This window comes from Fundulus heteroclitus, chromosome 7, assembly GCF_011125445.2.
Source record: "Fundulus heteroclitus isolate FHET01 chromosome 7, MU-UCD_Fhet_4.1, whole genome shotgun sequence".
Lineage (NCBI taxonomy): Eukaryota > Metazoa > Chordata > Actinopteri > Cyprinodontiformes > Fundulidae > Fundulus > Fundulus heteroclitus.
In genome coordinates, this window is record NC_046367.1 from 10,587,561 (window position 1) to 10,606,647 (window position 19,087).

The following is a 19,087-nucleotide window of genomic DNA, read 5'->3' on the forward strand; positions in this document are numbered from 1 at the left end:
CAACAGGCTTCGGCAGGCAGTGGGGTTGGAGGCGGAAACGATTCCTCTTGAACCTTGACGGACCCTCCGCGCCGGTGGTTCTGCTGTCTTCGCCGGGAAGGGACAGATGAGGAATCTGAGGCAATCTCCGGGGTGGCAGCTGGCCAGCAGGGCAGAAGGTCGTCTCGGTCTCCGTAGTAGAACTCCCACAGCTGGCTCTCCTTGATGCGTGGGGGTCTGCTAGGTGGAACGATGTGCTTTACTCGAGGGGCCAGCTGTGAGTCATGGAGATGATGACCGAGACGACGAGAGGCTGAGCGGCTTCCTTTCCCGGGCTCTGAAGTAGCCGTTACCACACCCACTTGGACCACCAGGGGAGTAGAGTTGACCCGGATCGGTGGCGCAGGGTTCCGGGCTGAAGCCATCCTGGCGTACCTTTCCCTCATCTGACGTTGGCACATCTCTAAATATGCGATGATTTCCGGGTCGTCAACTCCTGCAGGTAAGTCCCGCATGGCGCCTGAGTTTACCTTGGGACTGGGCCGTACTGTCAGGACTTTGTTTACCGATAAACTCAGGATGCACACACGGGACTAAAAGTTTGAGAGTATTTATTACAAGGTTGATGGGTGGAGGTTTGATGAGGCCAGAGGAGCTGGTTGTACAGGAACGGAGAGAAGGTGATGGCAGGAGCTGACGGACCGGAGACTGAGAGTCCACCCTTGCTTGGTGTTGCTCGGCTAGTAGGCCTCGTAGCACTCAGGTTAGCAGTTCATAGAAGACACCAGGGCACAGAGCTGAGCTTCACCAGGGCGGCTAGTCAGGTTAGCCGAACTTGAGAGACACCAGGGCTCAGAGCTGAGCTTCTCCAGGGCGGCTAGTCAGGTTAGCAGAACTAGAGAGACACCGAGGCTCAGAGCTGAACTTCTCCAGGGCGGCTAGTCAGGTTAGCAGAACTGAGAGACACCGAGGCTCAGAGCTGAACTTCTCCAGGGCGGCTAGTCAGGTTAGCAGAACTGAGAGACAACAGGGCACAGAGCAGAACTCCTCCAGGGCGGCTAGTCAGGTTAGCAGAACTTGAGAGACAACAGGGCACAGAGCAGAACCTCTCCAGGGACAAACAGAGAACAAACAGTCTTTAGAGTGACTGACTGGACTAACCTTAACAGGAGCAAAAACAAAGCTTCCAAGGCAAACGGGGACTGGCATGGAGAGGTGTGGAGTGATGATGACGGCCCAGTGCTGAACTAAAGACAGAGGGAGGTTTAAATAGAGAACTGACAAGTGACACCAGGGTCTGACTAATTAACCAGCAAATGATATCAGGTGTGACTGACTGCTGAGGAGGAGAAGTGAAAATTGACAGAAAATAACTGATGACTGAAAACTAACAATAAATAAAGTCAAACCTAACCCAAAAGAGATGAAAAAATGAAAGTAACAGAAAAACAAAGCCAAACCAAAACTCAACCATGACAAAAATACATTAGATTAGAGTTACATCATGAATGTAGTCTAAAATTCAGAATGAAACTGTGGCATTTACTGTAAATAACTGAACTGTGTCCATCTGTGCACCAAAAGTTGATGGACCTTCCTCCTGCTGTTCTTCCACACTCTAAGGGGTAGAGATATCCAAGTTTATAGATATAAACTTGGATTCTATAGGATACTCCACATATAAATGTGAATGTGTAGATTGTTTGATGTGTAGACATATAATATTAAAATTACCTCTGTAGGCCTGTCTGTGGCAGCAGAAACAGTTTCTTTATACCCATCATCCTGAGCATTTCATAGAGTACACTTTATAATACTATTTGTCATAATTGATGGTGTATGGAGTAGGCTACTGACAACTGCATGGGGTACTGTTGGGACAGGAGGCTCCAAGAGGCAGATATTACCATCCGAATCTGTTGGGACCAACAAAAAACCCAACCCAAAGTAATATAAATGGAAATATCACATTTAGTCTGTATAAAAAATACAACACTGTAGGTAGACCTCTTACATTTTATGAAGGCACTTAAATCTTCTGGAGTGACTGGCCATCTCTTCTGCATTTGTCAGGAGTGGTGGTGCAGGTCCTCCTCCTGTTTTATGAGCCTCTGCCTTCTTTCTGTTGGCTGGGTAGAAGTCAAATGAGAATGAACATTTAGACCTATGTCAAAAATGCTGCTGCACTGCTAGACACTGAATGCCATTTAGTCATTTAATATGTCAAATGTTTGTAAAGCCAGGTAGCTACTCTACTCCTATGATGTGCTCAAGGCTTACCTGCTTGAAGTATGTTTTTATATTTCATTTTCAGCTGCTGCCATGTTCTTTTGATGCCTGCAGGATTGCACCTATCCATAAAAATTTAATTAGGTTTAATAAAATACTGTTCTTCCAGTTTCACCTCTGATATTATAACAGCTGGGTAAGTTACTTTAAAATAGTTCTTAATTACTAACTACAAATTTTATCTTCAACAAGTCTAATTAGATTAATGTAATAATTACTGTCACTAGAAAGTATTGGTCTACTTACTAATTTGTTTTACTTACTTATTAATTACTTTATAAAACCCAAATCAACCTCAACCACTTGAACAATACAAGGAGAGACAAGAAACTGCACTTCTAACGCTTTCAAATAAACAATATTGATTGCATGAATTAATTTTAAAATGACCAAAGTTTGTAACTAGAAGGAGGAAGTTAAATTAAAAATATACCTTTTAAAATTTGATATCAAATCCACTATTGTTTTATAGTCTTTAATTTAATTACAGTATTTAGATGACTTAGTAACTTAATTCATTACACCCAACACTGTATAAAAGTAATTGAAATGTAAACGTACGCATTGACTCGAGCAGCTATTTTCACCCAAGCTAACTCTCTCTCCTTTGCCACTGCAGCCGTGTTTTTTTTTTTTTTTAATACGTGTTCAAATTCTGCATATGCTTGCATAAGCACATCCAGTTCTGCTGGTGAGAAATATGCAGACATTTTTTGTCTGACACTGTTGCCATGGTGACTCGTAATATCTGCGCTCCATTGATAATGGCTTTTTATAGTTGTGGTGCACGCACTTAACTCGGAGTCAGTCAACTCAGAGTTGATTGAACTAACTAATTTCAGCTGTTCTGAAACCCAAAACTCAAAGTTTCCCATCTCAGGCTAAGTCAACTCAGAGTTCAAGTTTTAACTCAAAGTTGGTTGAACCTCCTTATTGAAACAGGCCCCTGCTCACTCCCCTACTTATACCTGCCTCTGGCCCCTGCAATCTGCCACATCATTGTTTTTTTTTTTTGTTTTTTTCATGCCTGTGGGTGAGTTTTGTCCAGCATTTCCTGTTCCCTGTTATATGTTTCTCCTGCCTGATCTGACTGTGTGCCTTTTTTGCCTTGGACTGTTTATTTACCACAAGCTAGTGATGGGTTGATGAGGCGTCATAAAGTGTTTTGACACATTGCCAAACTGTATTGATACTGTGCCACTGAATACTGACACCTGTTGGACCTCAAAAATCCCTACAGGCAACCTAGTTGACAGATTTAACTGACACTGATTTGATGACCTAGTATACAAAATATTTACATTTTAAGTCATTGTATGTTGCATAGAGCTGTGCAGTGGGTAGCATTGTTGCCTTGCAGCAAGAAGGTTCTGGGTTCAAATCCAACCCTGGGTCTTTCTGCATGGAGTTCGCATGTTCTCCCTGTGCATGCGTGGGTTCTCTCCGGGTACTCCGACTTCCTCCCACAGTTCAAAAAAACACGACTGTTAGGTTAATTGGTCTCTCTAAATTCTCCTTAGGTGTGAGTGTGTGCGTGAATGGTTGTTTGTCCTGTCTGTCTCTGTGTTGCCCTGCAACAGACTGGCGACCTGTCCAGGGTGTACCTGCCTCTCGCCCAGTGAATGCTGGAGATAGGCACCAGCAACCCCATTAGGGATTAAGCGGGTTAGGAAATGGATGGATGGAAAAAAAGTGTTGCCGCTGTCCCCAGTCTCCCCCAACATTTGAAAAATTTAAAACCAGTAATAAGTAAAGATGTAAAAGCACAAACACTGTTCAAATGATTCCCGTTGTCAATTTCTCAAGATAGAGTGGAAGGCTCTCTGTGAAACAAGTTCTGATAGTTTCAGTGGTGATTGCAGGGTATTCGAAGTAGAGGGAGCAGATAAATTGAATATTGTTTGCCTTTTCAGTCCAAACATGTGGTACAGAGAGATGCAAAATGTCCTTAGAATGTAACACATATCTATCAGTTCTCTCCAAACAAAAGTACACAAATAAGTTGGAACCAAACCACTAACAGTCTTCTTAACCAGGGTCATCCAATATGTATAGAGCCTTACACTCAAAGGCATGCCCACTTTAGCATACAGTTCAAAGTGATTAATGTGGAAGCTACAACCGGTAATAAATCTCAATGCACAGTGGTAGATAGGAGTCAAAGACTGAAGGCAGCTGGTTAAAGCACACCCTCTGGGGACCACCACAGTCCCATAACCAAATACAGGTAAAACAAAGTAGCTGATATCAAAGCTGTCCAAGCTCTGAGGGAGGAATACCATTTTTTTCTAAAATGGAACCAAAGTGTTACCTTTAATTCAGAAATTGATCTTGTATGTGTCATGGTTTTCAGGTGACGAGCCCACATGCAGATACGATCGGGAGGCAAAGCACAGTTTTAAGATGTTTATTTTGGAAACAGGCAGATCTACGGACGGAACTACGGGCAACTCGGCAGGGTCAGAACGTCAAGGCTGGAGAGTCTGCAAGAGAGAGGGAGTAAGTGACTCTGAAAGGAGAACCAGGAGAACTGCTAGAAGTTGCGCTGCTTACCATTGGGCTGGGCGGACCTAACCAAGAAGAAGTAGCGTCGAGGGAACTCTATGATTCTACTCTGCTGATGATAGGCGGCTAGTGGCTGAGGACGGCAGATGTAACTGGCGAGGGATCCTGAGCGAGCCTCGTCGGCAATGGTGACAGATGGATTGACCAGAGTGAACGCAGAACCAGCAGAATCCGGGAGAGGGGATCTCAGGCCTCGCTGGGTAACATCCAGGAAGTATGAGGGGAGCGCCAGCTTTCTGCACTTTTACAGTTTTCTGGAAGTTTGTTCCAGATAAGCAGAGCATAGGAACTAAATGCTGCTTCTCCTTGTTTAGTTCTGGTTCTAGGTATGCAGAGTAGGCTGGAGCCAGAAGACCTTAGTGGTCTGGAAAGTTGATACACTGATAACAAGTCTGTAATGTATTTAGGTGCTAAGCCATTTAGGGATTTATAAACTAACAGAAGTGTTTTTAAAGTCTATTCTCTGAGATACAGGGAGCCAGTGTAAGGACTTTAGAACTGGGGTTATGTTCTCTACTTTCTTAGTCTTGGTGAGGACGCGGGCAGCAGCGTATTGGATCAGCTGCAGCTGTCTGGTCCACTTTTTAGGCAGACCTGTGAAAACACCGTTGCAGTAATCAATTCTACTAAATATAAACGCATGGATTAGTTTTTCCAGATCCTGCTGAGACATTAGTCCTTTAATCCTGGAAATATTCTTCAGGTGATAGAAAGCTGACCTTGTAACTGTCTTTAGGTGCTTTTGAAGGTTCAGGTCTGAGTCCATCACTACTCCCAGATTTCGGGCCTGATCAGTGGTTTCTAGCTGAAGCGACTGAAGCTGTGTGCTAACTATTGATCTCTCCTGTATTGGTCCAAATATTATTACTTCAGTTTTGTTTTTATTCAATTGAAGAAAGTTTTGACACATCCAGCAAGATGTGCACCAACAATTTGTCCTCCTTTGAACTCACCCATGTCACCCATAATGTTGTGTGCATTGCAATATTTTGAGCAAAACTGTGCTCTTACCCTGCTAATTGGACCTTCACACTCTGCTCTTATTGGTTCAATGTGCAATTAATGATGATTGGCCACCAGGCTGGTCCGATTTAGCCATGAAACCTCCCACACTAAAATGAGAGGTGTTTCAGTTTCATTGTCCAACCCCTGTATATAGTGTATTTCACTTACTGAATTGAGTTACTGAAATAATTGTCTATATTTTTATTTATTTAGATTTAATTCTAGTGTTTAACTAAGGCAGACGTTACAAATGTAAACGTTACAACCTTTTGTTTGGACCGTTTTTGCCTTTTCTTCTTTCTATAAGAAATGGCTCTAAGAGAAGAAGTGGAAACAACGCCCCCAAAATGACGCTTGTGGCCAAAAAGTGTATTACGTCAGTAGTGGTTTAGGACTACCATAGCAAATGAATGGCAAACGTTGACTGTCGGCTGTCGCCAATTAGCTCATTAGCTGCGTCTCAGATCGATATACGCAGTTTGCATCTCTGCAGACGCAAAGTTTTCCCGATTGGCAGGTTTTGATGAAGACAAATCCTTTTCATTCAGAAGATTTGATTTAAAATCCCCAAGCGATGAGAGCCTACGACCAAGGAACTAAGAAAGCTTTGCCTTTGACGATTACGCGCACCACCAGGCGGGCGCCTTCTTCAACTTCTTCAGAAGTTGAACGATTCTAGTTAAACAATGTTGCCACTCCTCCACCTTTCCTCTGTCTGCTCTCACAAAGAAAATTGTAGTTTGGAGGAGTCGACCCCAATGGAATATGTGCTTCATTAAGTTCATGTAACTATGTTTCTGTTAAAAACACAACATTAAGATTATTGCCAATAATGAAGTCATTAATTAAAAGAGGTTTTCCTGACAGAGATTTAATGTTTAATAAACCCAGTTTATATTACTTAGTGGTTGATGTCTCTGCGGCAGGTTGCATCTGACAGTTTATGGCTTTTAAGTACTTTTATTCCTGTTTGTTATCTTTTTGTTTTTTGTATTTCTGCCACGTATCATCAGATATTCCATAATAATAATAATAATAATAATAATAATATAATAATTGAACTTTATTGATCTCACAATGGAGAAATTCACTTCTGCATCTTAACCCATCCCCTTGGGGAGCAGTGGGCTGCCACTGTGCGGCGCCTGGTGAGCAATTTGGGGTTAAGGGTCTTGCTCAGGGACCGAGAATGGCAGCTTGTGGGAGTTGAACTCAGAACCTCTGGGACTGAAGCACTGTGCTCTAACCACTAGGCCACCACTCCCCCAAATCTCCGACAAAAGGCCCAAGCTGATGCTGGAAACTGTCATGTCTGATAAACTTGCTGCTAGGGCCCGCTGTGTATCACAGAGAAGTGATCTGAAGGTCCTGAGCAGAGGCATGTTCCGTAGAGGAGGAGGATCTGGGGCTCTGCGGCCTTTGGAAGATGCTGGTTTAATCACAGCGCTGGGGTTGTCAGAATGGCTATGTGGAGAGGATGTCAGCTAGACGCCAATCTTAAAAACTTTGTTCATGTTATGAGAAAATTCCAGAAAAGGAACATCTGGGCTTCATGGAGAAGAAGGGGAGGTGGGTGCAGTCTGGACCGATGTTCGTGGGGATGGAGGTTTTTGGTCATACCGTCTGATTTGACTCAAATAATAAACACGTCCCTTCTGTCATGAATTTTCCCCCAGTTCCTAAAAACAGCAATTATCAAGCAATTGTTTAAAATTAACAATTTCGACAAACTACTACTGCAGAACTACAGGCTGTTGAAAACATCTTGCTTCCCCGGGTTCGTTAATTCATGTGCAGGACTTAGAACAAAAAACTCAGCCATGGACGCAGAATTCAGTTTCACCTTCGCGAAGGGAGAGCAGGTGCGCCCGCCGCATCTGCGGGCCGCGACTCTGACTCTCCCTGCCGTTTCAGCTTGTTTTATTAACTTCAAAAGAGTCACACGAACAAAATGACACACACAGTTCTGTTCTACTCCCTAACATCTGGTATACCATAAATGGAGTTGTTGTTCTTATTTCTTGGTTCGCTGGTGGTGGCCTTGAAAACATTTCCTCTGCTAATTGCTGACCTGGCCTTGGGACTCTCCTCCGGTACCTTGCACGAACAGCACATTTTACCCTAATCTACTCCCATTCTTCTTTGAGCTGTTTCTCAACAATTAAACACCTTCTTAACAATGACCAGCCGCTTTGACGTTTTCCAGTCAGGTTTTGGTGCTCACCACAGCACAGAGACCGCCCTTATCAAGGTGTTTAATGACATCCATATAAATGCAGACCATGGAAGAACCACAGTGCTGGTATTAATGGACCTCAGTGCCGCATTTGATACTGTCGATCACTCCATTCTGTTAGAACGCCTGGAAAACTGGGGTGGCCTTTCTTGTACAGCACTCAATATAAATCCTACTTAAAGGACGGGGACTTTTTCGTGTCAGTAGGTAACTACGTCAGATATGACAAAAATCACATGTGGGTTTCTCCAAGGGTCCATCCTGGGTCCCCTCCTATTCAATATCTACATGTTCCTTCTACTTTAGATCATAAAAAACAAAATCAGCTACCATAACTATACCAACGATACACAGCTCTACATCACCATGTGACTATGAACCCATTCAAGCACTGGGTAAATGCTTAGAAGAAATCAATGCATGGATGTGCCAACATTTTCTTCAATTGAACAAAAACAAAACTGAAGTAATAATCTTTGTACTAATAAAGGAGAGATCAAAAGTTGGCACACAGCTTCAGTCGCTTCAGCTAGAAACCACTGATCCGGCCCAAAATCTGGGAGTAGTGATGGACTCAGGCCTGAAACTCCAAATGCATGTAAAGAAAATTACAAGGACGGCCTTCTATCACCTGAAGAACATTTCCAGGATTAAAGGACTAATGTCTCAGCAGGATCTGGATACATTATGTCAAGTTACATTTGTAAGAACGAAAACAAGTGAGGAAACCTAAATAGATTAGAACCATGGTCAAGAAAAGAACTTTAATAAGCAATGTTTAACAAATGAGTGATCAGTAAATGGGTTTACCTTTGCTGAAACAAAAATCTTAGGTATTTTAAAAAGGGTTAATGTTTTAAAAACTGAAGGGGTGACACATTATTCAAAAGAGAACCAAAAAATCAGCTTGGATGACCTTTAAACTTAGAGAAAACCTGTAGTGTTAGCTTGACGCTCCCATTATTTCTGGCATAATTCTTAATAAAAAGTAGATAAATACATAGTTCCTAGAGATGAGGTACACTTACTTCTCTGCAAAACAGTATAGGAAATAGGAAAAAACAACTTTTCCGCTATTTGTTAATGAAAATGGAGACATAAAATGAGAGGCGATAAAACACTGTTCAGCTCAAGTCCACATTTTGTCCCTCTGGACTTTTTTCCCGTCTCATGAATCCAGGGCTTTGTTAGCAGTATAAGTAGGAGGTCGCCATAGACCTCACTCACACCATTTTAATTGAACAATTATTAACAGTTTATGCAGACAACACAATTAAATATTTTGTTAAAGACAGAAGTTTTACTAACCATGCATATGCTTACCTATATGTAGCCAATCTGTCCTGACTCATCTGTTTTATGTACTCTGCGTTGTGCGTATATGTTGACCCAAGAACCAGCAGACCAAGACCAACAATAGGGCAGGTGTATTCTGTTTAAAACAAATATTTTCAACACAGAAATTTAATCAACCATGCACACCTCTCCCCAGCCCAGCTCAGCGCGAACTGAAGTGAGCAACAGGAACACATGGGAAATGATGCAAACAAGAAGTAAGAAAATAAAAGCTTCTTCACCAAAATAAAATACAATATGTAAACCAAGAAAGACAAACATGGACAATAAAAATGAATTTGGGATAAAATATTAACTTGGATTTGTTCATACCTGTTACAATCAAGAAGTTAATTACCAATCAGGATAGATGTAAGTTCTACATATTTACAATACGCAAATTGCGAAAGACGAGTTATGCGCAGGCCAAGGGAAATAGTTGATCAGTCTTAGAAATACAAAGATGACAGTCATATAAGGTGTTAATTTCAGTGATGAACTGGTAAATAAGATATTTTGGAGATTAATACACGAAAATGTATTGTAAATGGGAAATTTAGTCATCTCAATTTGTCTTATATGTTAGAGGGAATTTAACATATCTAATGGCTAATTACACTTTAAACCTGTTTAAAACACAGGGACAAATGAGTTTTAAAAGACAAATTTTAATTTGTCCATAAGAAAAGTTGAACATGGAGTTGACCAATGTGTTAAATTTTGTTTAGTTGCAGATAAACTAAATAGCTTAAAGGACTTGATATTATAACATAAATGCAAGGAAGTTATTTGGTCCATGATAAACAATATTCTTTAACGGATCTATAAGGCCCGTTTACACTACACTTTTTTAACCGAGCCGAGACCAGTCCGGGCTCGGTAACCGAGATAACTCTTGTGTGTAAACGGTCAGCAGACTTGTAACGTTGTCACAATTATCTGACAATAACAGTTTTTTTTTAATGAAGGATAAATTATTAACTTATAACTTATAACTCTCTAAATTGTCCTTAGGTGTGAGTGTGTGCGTGAATGGTTGTTTGTCTCTGTGTTGCCCTGCGACAGACTGGCGACCTGTCCGGGGTGTGCCCCACCTCTCGCCCAGTGAACGCTGGAGATAGGCACCAGCAACCTCCGCGACCCCGTGAAGGATTAAGCAGGTCAGAAAATTGATGGATGTTCCTATATCTTGGGGTGGAGTCATGGTTCATGGACGACTGCGTGAAGTGTTATCGAACAAGACTGTGACTGATGAGATACTGAGAAAAGGTGAGTATACTCAAGCAATCTGTTTATGTAATGACTCTGCTTCATACTGCCCACATATTTGCATATTCTGCAAAGATTGAACTGCTATTTTCTCTGTTCTTAATCATTTTTGTGTTTTTTAAAGTGGGCTGGCATAGTTTGTGGTTTTGTTTTGATTTATGTTTTCAGGTGGGTGATCCAGGAAAGTATCTATGTTTTGGTAGTTACTGTCTGTTCAGCCTTCAACCAGCCTGTTTAGTCTTTACCAGCCTGTTCATCTCGTGTTCAGCCTGCCATTTCTGTATGTCAATAAACCTTTTAGGTGCAACACCTTGTCCAGCTGAATTATCAGGTTCTCTCTTAATTTCTTAATAGTACTACATTCTTTGTATATTTCTATACTTTATATTCATGATTATTCAATATTTTATTTATCATTTATTCATCCTAATTACATTACTTTAACCCGACCTCCTGCTCAAACTAATTGGTTTCCCCTATGGGTATGACAAAGTTTATCTTATCTACATACTAATAATTATATGATTGTTAAAAATATTTGTGTGCTCATTTACTCCACTTAGGTGATGACTCAGTCAAACAGCTCTCTTTCCACCATCTTCCCTGCTTATGACATTCAAGGCTCGCTAAAAGTCCTCCTCATTACTCTTAAACATTTTTTCACTTCAGGACTTCTCTTAAGGACTAAGAAGTTTTGCTTTTGTCTTACAGAGGTAAAACTATGAGAAAAAAATCTTAGTATTCAAGAAATTCTAAGATTTTTCAAAAATGACACCACTAAGAGCTACTTTCCGTATTAGGATTTTTTGTGAATACAGAGTACAGATTGTTTGCATCACAACAGGCCACCAGGTGCTTCACCTCCATTCTGCAGGCGAGTTTGCTGTTGTCCTTGATGAGACCCACCTCTGGTAAAGTATCCAATCGACTCTGTCAGATGGAAAGCAGGAGGAGTCAGTTAGTCAACAAATGCTTCTTGACATAGTTTAACTTCAGCAGGAGGGGTTGCTGTTAATCACTGAAGATGAAGACTCAGAACAGTGTAGACCTCTGCTATCCACATCTCTACAATAACTCCTGCAAAAAGCCTCTGTCTCTTTGGACTGAAGTTGTTCTTGTTCAGATCATACTGTCCTTAATATCTATGATCACTGTGGTTCTCAACTTGCTTGTAATCATCTCAGTTTCCCACTTCAGGTAGAGATTTTATTTTACCTACCTATCTTCTTATTATGCCTGTTAAAATAGTAGTTTGTAATGAATAATTTTGTCCCTGGTAGCATTAGACTTTTAACAGATTCTTAAGTAAAAGATTGGTGGTGCGCGTAACCGTCAAAGGCAAAGCTTTCTTAGTTCCTTGGTCGTGGGCTCTCATCACTTGGGGATTTTAAATCAAATCTTCTGAATGAAAAGGATTTGTCTTCATCAAAGCCTGCCGATCAGGAAAACTTTGTGTCTGCAGAGATGCAATGTTTAGAGAAAAAACATTGATACCTTGTTGGTATAATTGTCTTTTTCTCTTCCATCCAGGCAACTCCACACACCCACTAACATCCTCCTCCTCTCTTTGGCTGTGTCAGATTTGCTTGTCGGTTTCTTAGCAATGCCAGGGGAAATCTACCGAAACACAAGCTGCTGGTTTCTTGGTGATAATATTTGTTGTATATATAATTACTTGTGCTTTATCATCACTGCTGCCTCAATAGGGGATATGGTGCTCATATCAATTGATCGTTATGTGGCTATTTGTGACCCCCTGCATTATCAAACTAGAGTCACTGAGAGACGAGTCAAAGTCTGTGTCTGTCTGTGTTGGCTCTGTTCGGCTCTCTATGTAATTTTATTTATAAAAGATGATCTGATTCAGGCAGGAATGAATAACTCTTGCTATGGAGAATGTGTGACAGCTTTTGACATCATTGCAGGAACTTTTGATCTTATTCTTACTTTTATTGCTCCAGTTACAAGCATTATAGTCCTGTACACGAGAATATTTGTGGTGGCTATGTCTCAGGCTCGTGCCATGCGCTCTCACATTACAGCCATCAAATTACAGCTTTCAGTTACAACAACAGCAAAGAAATCTGAGCTGAAAGCGGCCAGGACTCTTGGTGTTCTTGTGGTTGTGTTTCTAGTGAGTATCTGCCCATTTTATTGTATCTACCTCACAGGGGTTGAGTTGTTCAGTAGCTTCTCTGTGTTAGCAGTGGATTATCTGTTCTATTTTAACTCTTGTGTAAACCCTGTGATTTATGCCCTGTTGTACCCTTGGTTTAGAAAAACTACTAAGCTTATTGTTACACTACAAATATTGAAGCCTGGCTCCTGTAAAACCGTAATACAGTAACTGAAATAAATGTTTAAAAAATCGAAACAATTTCCAGCGTTTAAATACTTGTATTTGTCCGTTTTCACACGTTCCAAACAAGTGTCCTTGTTGTCGAAGCGCAGATATTTCATCATTATATCTTGAAACCGGTTTCAAGGCATTGTGGCTTTGATATGTGAATTCCCAAAGTCTTTGGACCACAAATCCCGCATGGCGCCAACACTCCCCTGTGCTGCCTTCATGAACAGAACTGCAATGAAAGCCATCAGCTCATAAACACTCATTTTCCAGCCCTGCTCTGTTCTGCGACCCTGGTAGACTGTGCAGTCTCTGATGGTCATCAGCATACCAATATCCACCAAACAGAAGATGCTTTGGAGGCGACTTGTAGTTTTACGTCTTTCCGTCAGTTGGCCCTCCTATCTATCTATCTATCTATCTATCTATCTATCTATCTATCTATCTATCTATCTATCTATCTATCTATCTATCTATCTATCTATCTATATATATATATATATATATATATATATATATATATATATATATATATATTTATGTATGTGTCATGGTTGAGTTCTGGTTTGACTTTATTTATTGTTAGTTTTCATTGTCATCAGTTATTTTCTGTCATCTTCACTTCACCTCCTCAGTAGTAAGTCACACCTGTTAACAATTTACCTGTGAATTAGCCAGACTCTTGTTCCACCTGTTAAGTGCTCTATTTAAACCTCCCTCTGCCTTCAGTTCAGCACTGGGCCGTCTTCTGCTATCCACCACTCCATGCCAGTCCCGCTGTAAGTCTTTGTGTTCTGCTGTTCGTTCCTGGAGAAGCTCTGCTCTGTGTCCTGGTGTCTCCTGATAACTGCTAACCTGATTAGCCACCCAGAAGAAGTTCTGCCCCAGTCCTGGTGTTGCTATGAGGCCTGCTATCCGAGCAGCACTAGCGAGTGTGGACTCTCTCTCTCTCCGGGCCGTTAGCTTCTGCCATCACCTACATCCCTGACCTTCTGCAGCCCTGAACCTCCAGTCTTCATCATCCACCATCCAGCACACTTCCTTTAAATAAAGACTCTTAAACTTTAGTCCCGTGTGCGCTTCCTGAGTTCTTCGGTAAACAAGTCATGACAATATATGTGTATATATGTATGTATATATATACGTGTGTGTGAGAGATTGCGCTGAAGTGACTTGAGTTATATTTGTCCCCTAGTAAATAGAGCAGATGGTCATTATTGTATAAATATTCTTGTTGTCCCTCTGCATCTCTTCTGCCTTAGATTGCCTGCGAGCCTGACCCTCTCTGTCCATGAGTTACCGAGCCTGCCTAACCCCTTGTATCTCTGAACCTGCTTGTTATCGGACCTGGATCCACCTTCTGGATTGCCCCTTTGTACAGCTGTTTTGGATCTCGTTCTCTGGACATCGAACCTGGACCGTCACTGAATCACGCCAGTCAAAGTCCCCAGCAGACCGTCAGCCACTCCCGCAAGCCTTGTCCGCAATTGGACGTCCGCCCCGGACCTTAGCCCATCTCAGAGCCGGTCCCAAGTTCTGAAACCCACTGACAGGGGATTTCCAGCCTGAGAGCTACCTGCGCGCTCCCAGCGCTGCACTTGTTTATCCTCCTAAATAAAATCTGTTGCATTCCACTGACCTGTCTGCGTTGAATCTTAGGTCCTATTTCCTGTACGTTACAGCCCCAGGTCGATGTAGAGTGGAAAGGACAGTCCAAAGAAGGATACACCAAATGTAAAACTTGCAGGCCGACATTATGAACCGCAGCGGGTGGCTAGCCAACAGCTGCAACGGTGTCGAGTCGAGAAGACAGGTGGAGAATGAGGTTAGTTAACCTCATTCAGAGACAAAAGCATCGGGATGGCAACAATGTAAGGATGATCAAAGCGAAGGCGAGTGCTTTTCCTATCACTTGAGTGTAAATACACGGCCAAGTGATCCATAAAAACGTTAAAAATAACTTAAAAACAGGTAGCGGAGCGGCTGCAAAACGCGCCAACTTCTACTCAACCGGCCAACCAACTTAAATGGTAAACTAATATGCCTGTTGTCTCGCAATGGTAAAATTCTGGCATAACAGTGGCAAAAACAATTAGACTGGATACACCAGACTTACCCACTAGATTTAATAATATAATACATTTATACTGATTTTCTAAAGCAAAAGAGAATGGACATATCAGAGAGGAACAGAATACAGCAACATTTTAATTAGTTAATATTCATGCAGTGGTCAGGTCAAAATATAAGAGAGCATATGAATTTATATAATGAGGTGAGAGAATTATACTATATTGTACACTGCATGAAAAGTGAGATTTTCGTCCCCGTAAACTACCGCAGATCTCCCTCATTTTCGGCAGTTAACGACAATTTGCAACCCATGCTTGTCGCCGTTTGTCAGTGCCACAAATTGTCGGAACCGGACTCTGACGTATGTGGAGAGCGATCAGCTGTACTAATGGCCCTAATTAGCATATGAATGCAGCGAACCCGCGTGGCTGGCCAGGTCTGGCTTGAATAACCTACTCAGTATTGGCTGAAACCACTATTTTCACTATTTTCCCAAGTAAAATCGCTCGTGATTGGCAGCAGAACCACACGTGGCCAGGCCAGGCTTGAATGTTCTTACTCGTGATTGGTTGGCATATATATATATATATATATATATATATATATATATATATATATATATATATATATATGTATATGTGTATATATATATTCATATTCATATTCATATTATGCTGTATATTCATGTTATCCTACACTACTACACTATTATTAGGCTACCAGGAAATGAACATTTGCCAGGAAGATGTTTATGCAATGAAAGAACTTTATTAAAACAAACACAACTATATACAACGCGAGGATCTGCCCACACATGCGTATCCAAAAACTACAACTCCGTGAACTGTCCGTTTGCCTCCTCTGGGTTGTAGGTAAATGCTGGCAGCATTCTCTCCGAGGCAGGTTCGATGTGCAGACGCCTACTGTGCGTGGCTCTGCACTTCGGCGTCGCCTCTAACCGGGACTGCAGCTTCACACAGAGTTCAGAGAAATCCGGTGTTGTGCGCAATTCTGTTCCCCCGTGAAAATGTATGTATGTGTCATGGTTGAGTTCTGGTTTGACTTTATTTATTGTTAGTTTTCATTGTCATCAGTTATTTTCTGTCATCTTCACTTCACCTCCTCAGTAGTAAGTCACACCTGTTAACAATTTACCTGTGAATTAGCCAGACTCTTGTTCCACCTGTTAAGTGCTCTATTTAAACCTCCCTCTGCCTTCAGTTCAGCACTGGGCCGTCTTCTGCTATCCACCACTCCATGCCAGTCCCGCTGTAAGTCTTTGTGTTCTGCTGTTCGTTCCTGGAGAAGCTCTGCTCTGTGTCCTGGTGTCTCCTGATAACTGCTAACCTGATTAGCCACCCAGAAGAAGTTCTGCCCCAGTCCTGGTGTTGCTATGAGGCCTGCTATCCGAGCAGCACTAGCGAGTGTGGACTCTCTCTCTCTCCGGGCCGTTAGCTTCTGCCATCACCTACATCCCTGACCTTCTGCAGCCCTGAACCTCCAGTCTTCATCATCCACCATCCAGCACACTTCCTTTAAATAAAGACTCTTAAACTTTAGTCCCGTGTGCGCTTCCTGAGTTCTTCGGTAAACAAGTCATGACAATATATGTGTATATATGTATGTATATATATACGTGTGTGTGAGAGATTGCGCTGAAGTGACTTGAGTTATATTTGTCCCCTAGTAAATAGAGCAGATGGTCATTATTGTATAAATATTCTTGTTGTCCCTCTGCATCTCTTCTGCCTTAGATTGCCTGCGAGCCTGACCCTCTCTGTCCATGAGTTACCGAGCCTGCCTAACCCCTTGTATCTCTGAACCTGCTTGTTATCGGACCTGGATCCACCTTCTGGATTGCCCCTTTGTACAGCTGTTTTGGATCTCGTTCTCTGGACATCGAACCTGGACCGTCACTGAATCACGCCAGTCAAAGTCCCCAGCAGACCGTCAGCCACTCCCGCAAGCCTTGTCCGCAATTGGACGTCCGCCCCGGACCTTAGCCCATCTCAGAGCCGGTCCCAAGTTCTGAAACCCACTGACAGGGGATTTCCAGCCTGAGAGCTACCTGCGCGCTCCCAGCGCTGCGCTTGTTTATCCTCTTAAATAAAATCTGTTGCATTCCACTGACCTGTCTGCGTTGAATTTTAGGTCCTATTTCCTGTACGTTACAGCCCCAGGTCGATGTAGAGTGGAAAGGACAGTCCAAAGAAGGATACACCAAATGTAAAACTTGCAGGCCGACATTATGAACCGCAGCGGGTGGCTAGCCAACAGCAGCAACGGTGTCGAGTCGAGAAGACAGGTGGAGAATGAGGTTAGTTAACCTCATTCAGAGACAAAAGCATCGGGATGGCAACAATGTAAGGATGATCAAAGCGAAGGCGAGTGCTTTTCCTATCACTTGAGTGTAAATACACGGCCAAGTGATCCATAAAAACGTTAAAAATAACTTAAAAACAGGTAGCGGAGCGGCTGCAAAACGCGCCAACTTCTACTCAACCGGCCAACCAACTTAAATGGTAAACTAATATGCCTGTTGTCTCGCAATGGTAAAATTCTGGCATAACAGTGGCAAAAACAATTAGACTGGATACACCAGACTTACCCACTAGATTTAATAATATAATACATTTATACTGATTTTCTAAAGCAAAAGAGAATGGACATATCAGAGAGGAACAGAATACAGCAACATTTTAATTAGTTAATATTCATGCAGTGGTCAGGTCAAAATATAAGAGAGCATATGAATTTATATAATGAGGTGAGAGAATTATACTATATTGTACACTGCATGAAAAGTGAGATTTTCGTCCCTGTAAACTACCGCAGATCTCCCTCATTTTCGGCAGTTAACGACAATTTGCAACCCGTGCTTGTCGCCGTTTGTAAGTGCCACAAATTGTCGGAACCGGACAATGACGTATGTGGAGAGCGATCAGCTGTACTAATGGCCCTAATTAGCATATGAATGCAGCGAACCCGCGTGGCTGGCCAGGTCTGGCTTGAATAATCTACTCAGTATTGGCTGAAACCACTATTTTCACTATTTTCCCAAGTAAAATCGCTCGTGATTGGCAGCAGAACCACACGTGGCCAGGCCAGGCTTGAATGTTCTTACTCGTGATTGGTTGGCATATATATATATATATATATATATATATATATATATATATATATATATATTATGCTGTATATTCATGTTATCCTACACTACTACACTATTATTAGGCTACCAGGAAATTAACATTTGCCAGGAAGATGTTTATGCAAAGAAAGAACTTTATTAAAACAAACACAACTATATACAACGCGAGGATCTGCCCACACATGCGTATCCAAAAACTACAACTCCGTGAACTGTCCGTTTGCCTCCTATGGGTTGTAGGTAACTGCTGGCAGCATTCTCTCCGAGGCAGGTCCGATGTGCAGACGCGTACTGTGCGTGGCTCTGTACTTCGGCGTCGCCTCTAACCGGGACTGCAGCTTCACACAGAGTTCAGAGAAATCCGGTGTTGTGCGCAATTCTGTCCCCCCGTGAAAATCTGTTTCCCCCGTGTCGGGAGCGCGCTTTGCCGCAGGTTTTCCCGGCGCTTCTAATTGATTTCTCGGTAAAACAACTCATATAATCATGTCGAGGTTGTAACATTCAGTTTAATCCGCAACTGTTTACAAAATTGTAAAATAAAACAAAACAGCGTAAGAAGACCTTGTTTATTTATTTTTATTTTACAATTTTGTAAAAAGCTGCCAATTAAACTGACTGTTACAACCTTGACATGATTATATGAGTTGTTTTACCGAGAAATCAATTAGAAGCGCGGGGAAAATGGCTGCAAAGCGCGTTCCCGACACGGGGGAAACAGATTTTCACGGGGGGACAGAATTGCGCACCACCCTACGAAATGACGGCGGCGGTACAATCCATCCGGAGACTCCGCCAACGACGCCATCTTCTTCGCCAGACATGAGGTCGATGGTGGCGG

General features: G+C 42.1%; 1 protein-coding gene across 1 annotated transcript; it reads left to right on the top strand.

The window, feature by feature from the left end:
- Positions 1–11,534: 11,534 nt before the first annotated feature.
- Positions 11,535–13,025, top strand: LOC118563807 (trace amine-associated receptor 13c-like). The gene is made up of 2 exons (XM_036139732.1): positions 11,535–11,875; positions 12,209–13,025. Exons 1-2 carry the CDS (start codon positions 11,703–11,705, stop codon positions 13,023–13,025), a joined length of 990 nt encoding a protein of 329 aa, XP_035995625.1. The 5' UTR covers positions 11,535–11,702.
- The last annotated feature ends 6,062 nt before the right edge of the window (positions 13,026–19,087 follow it).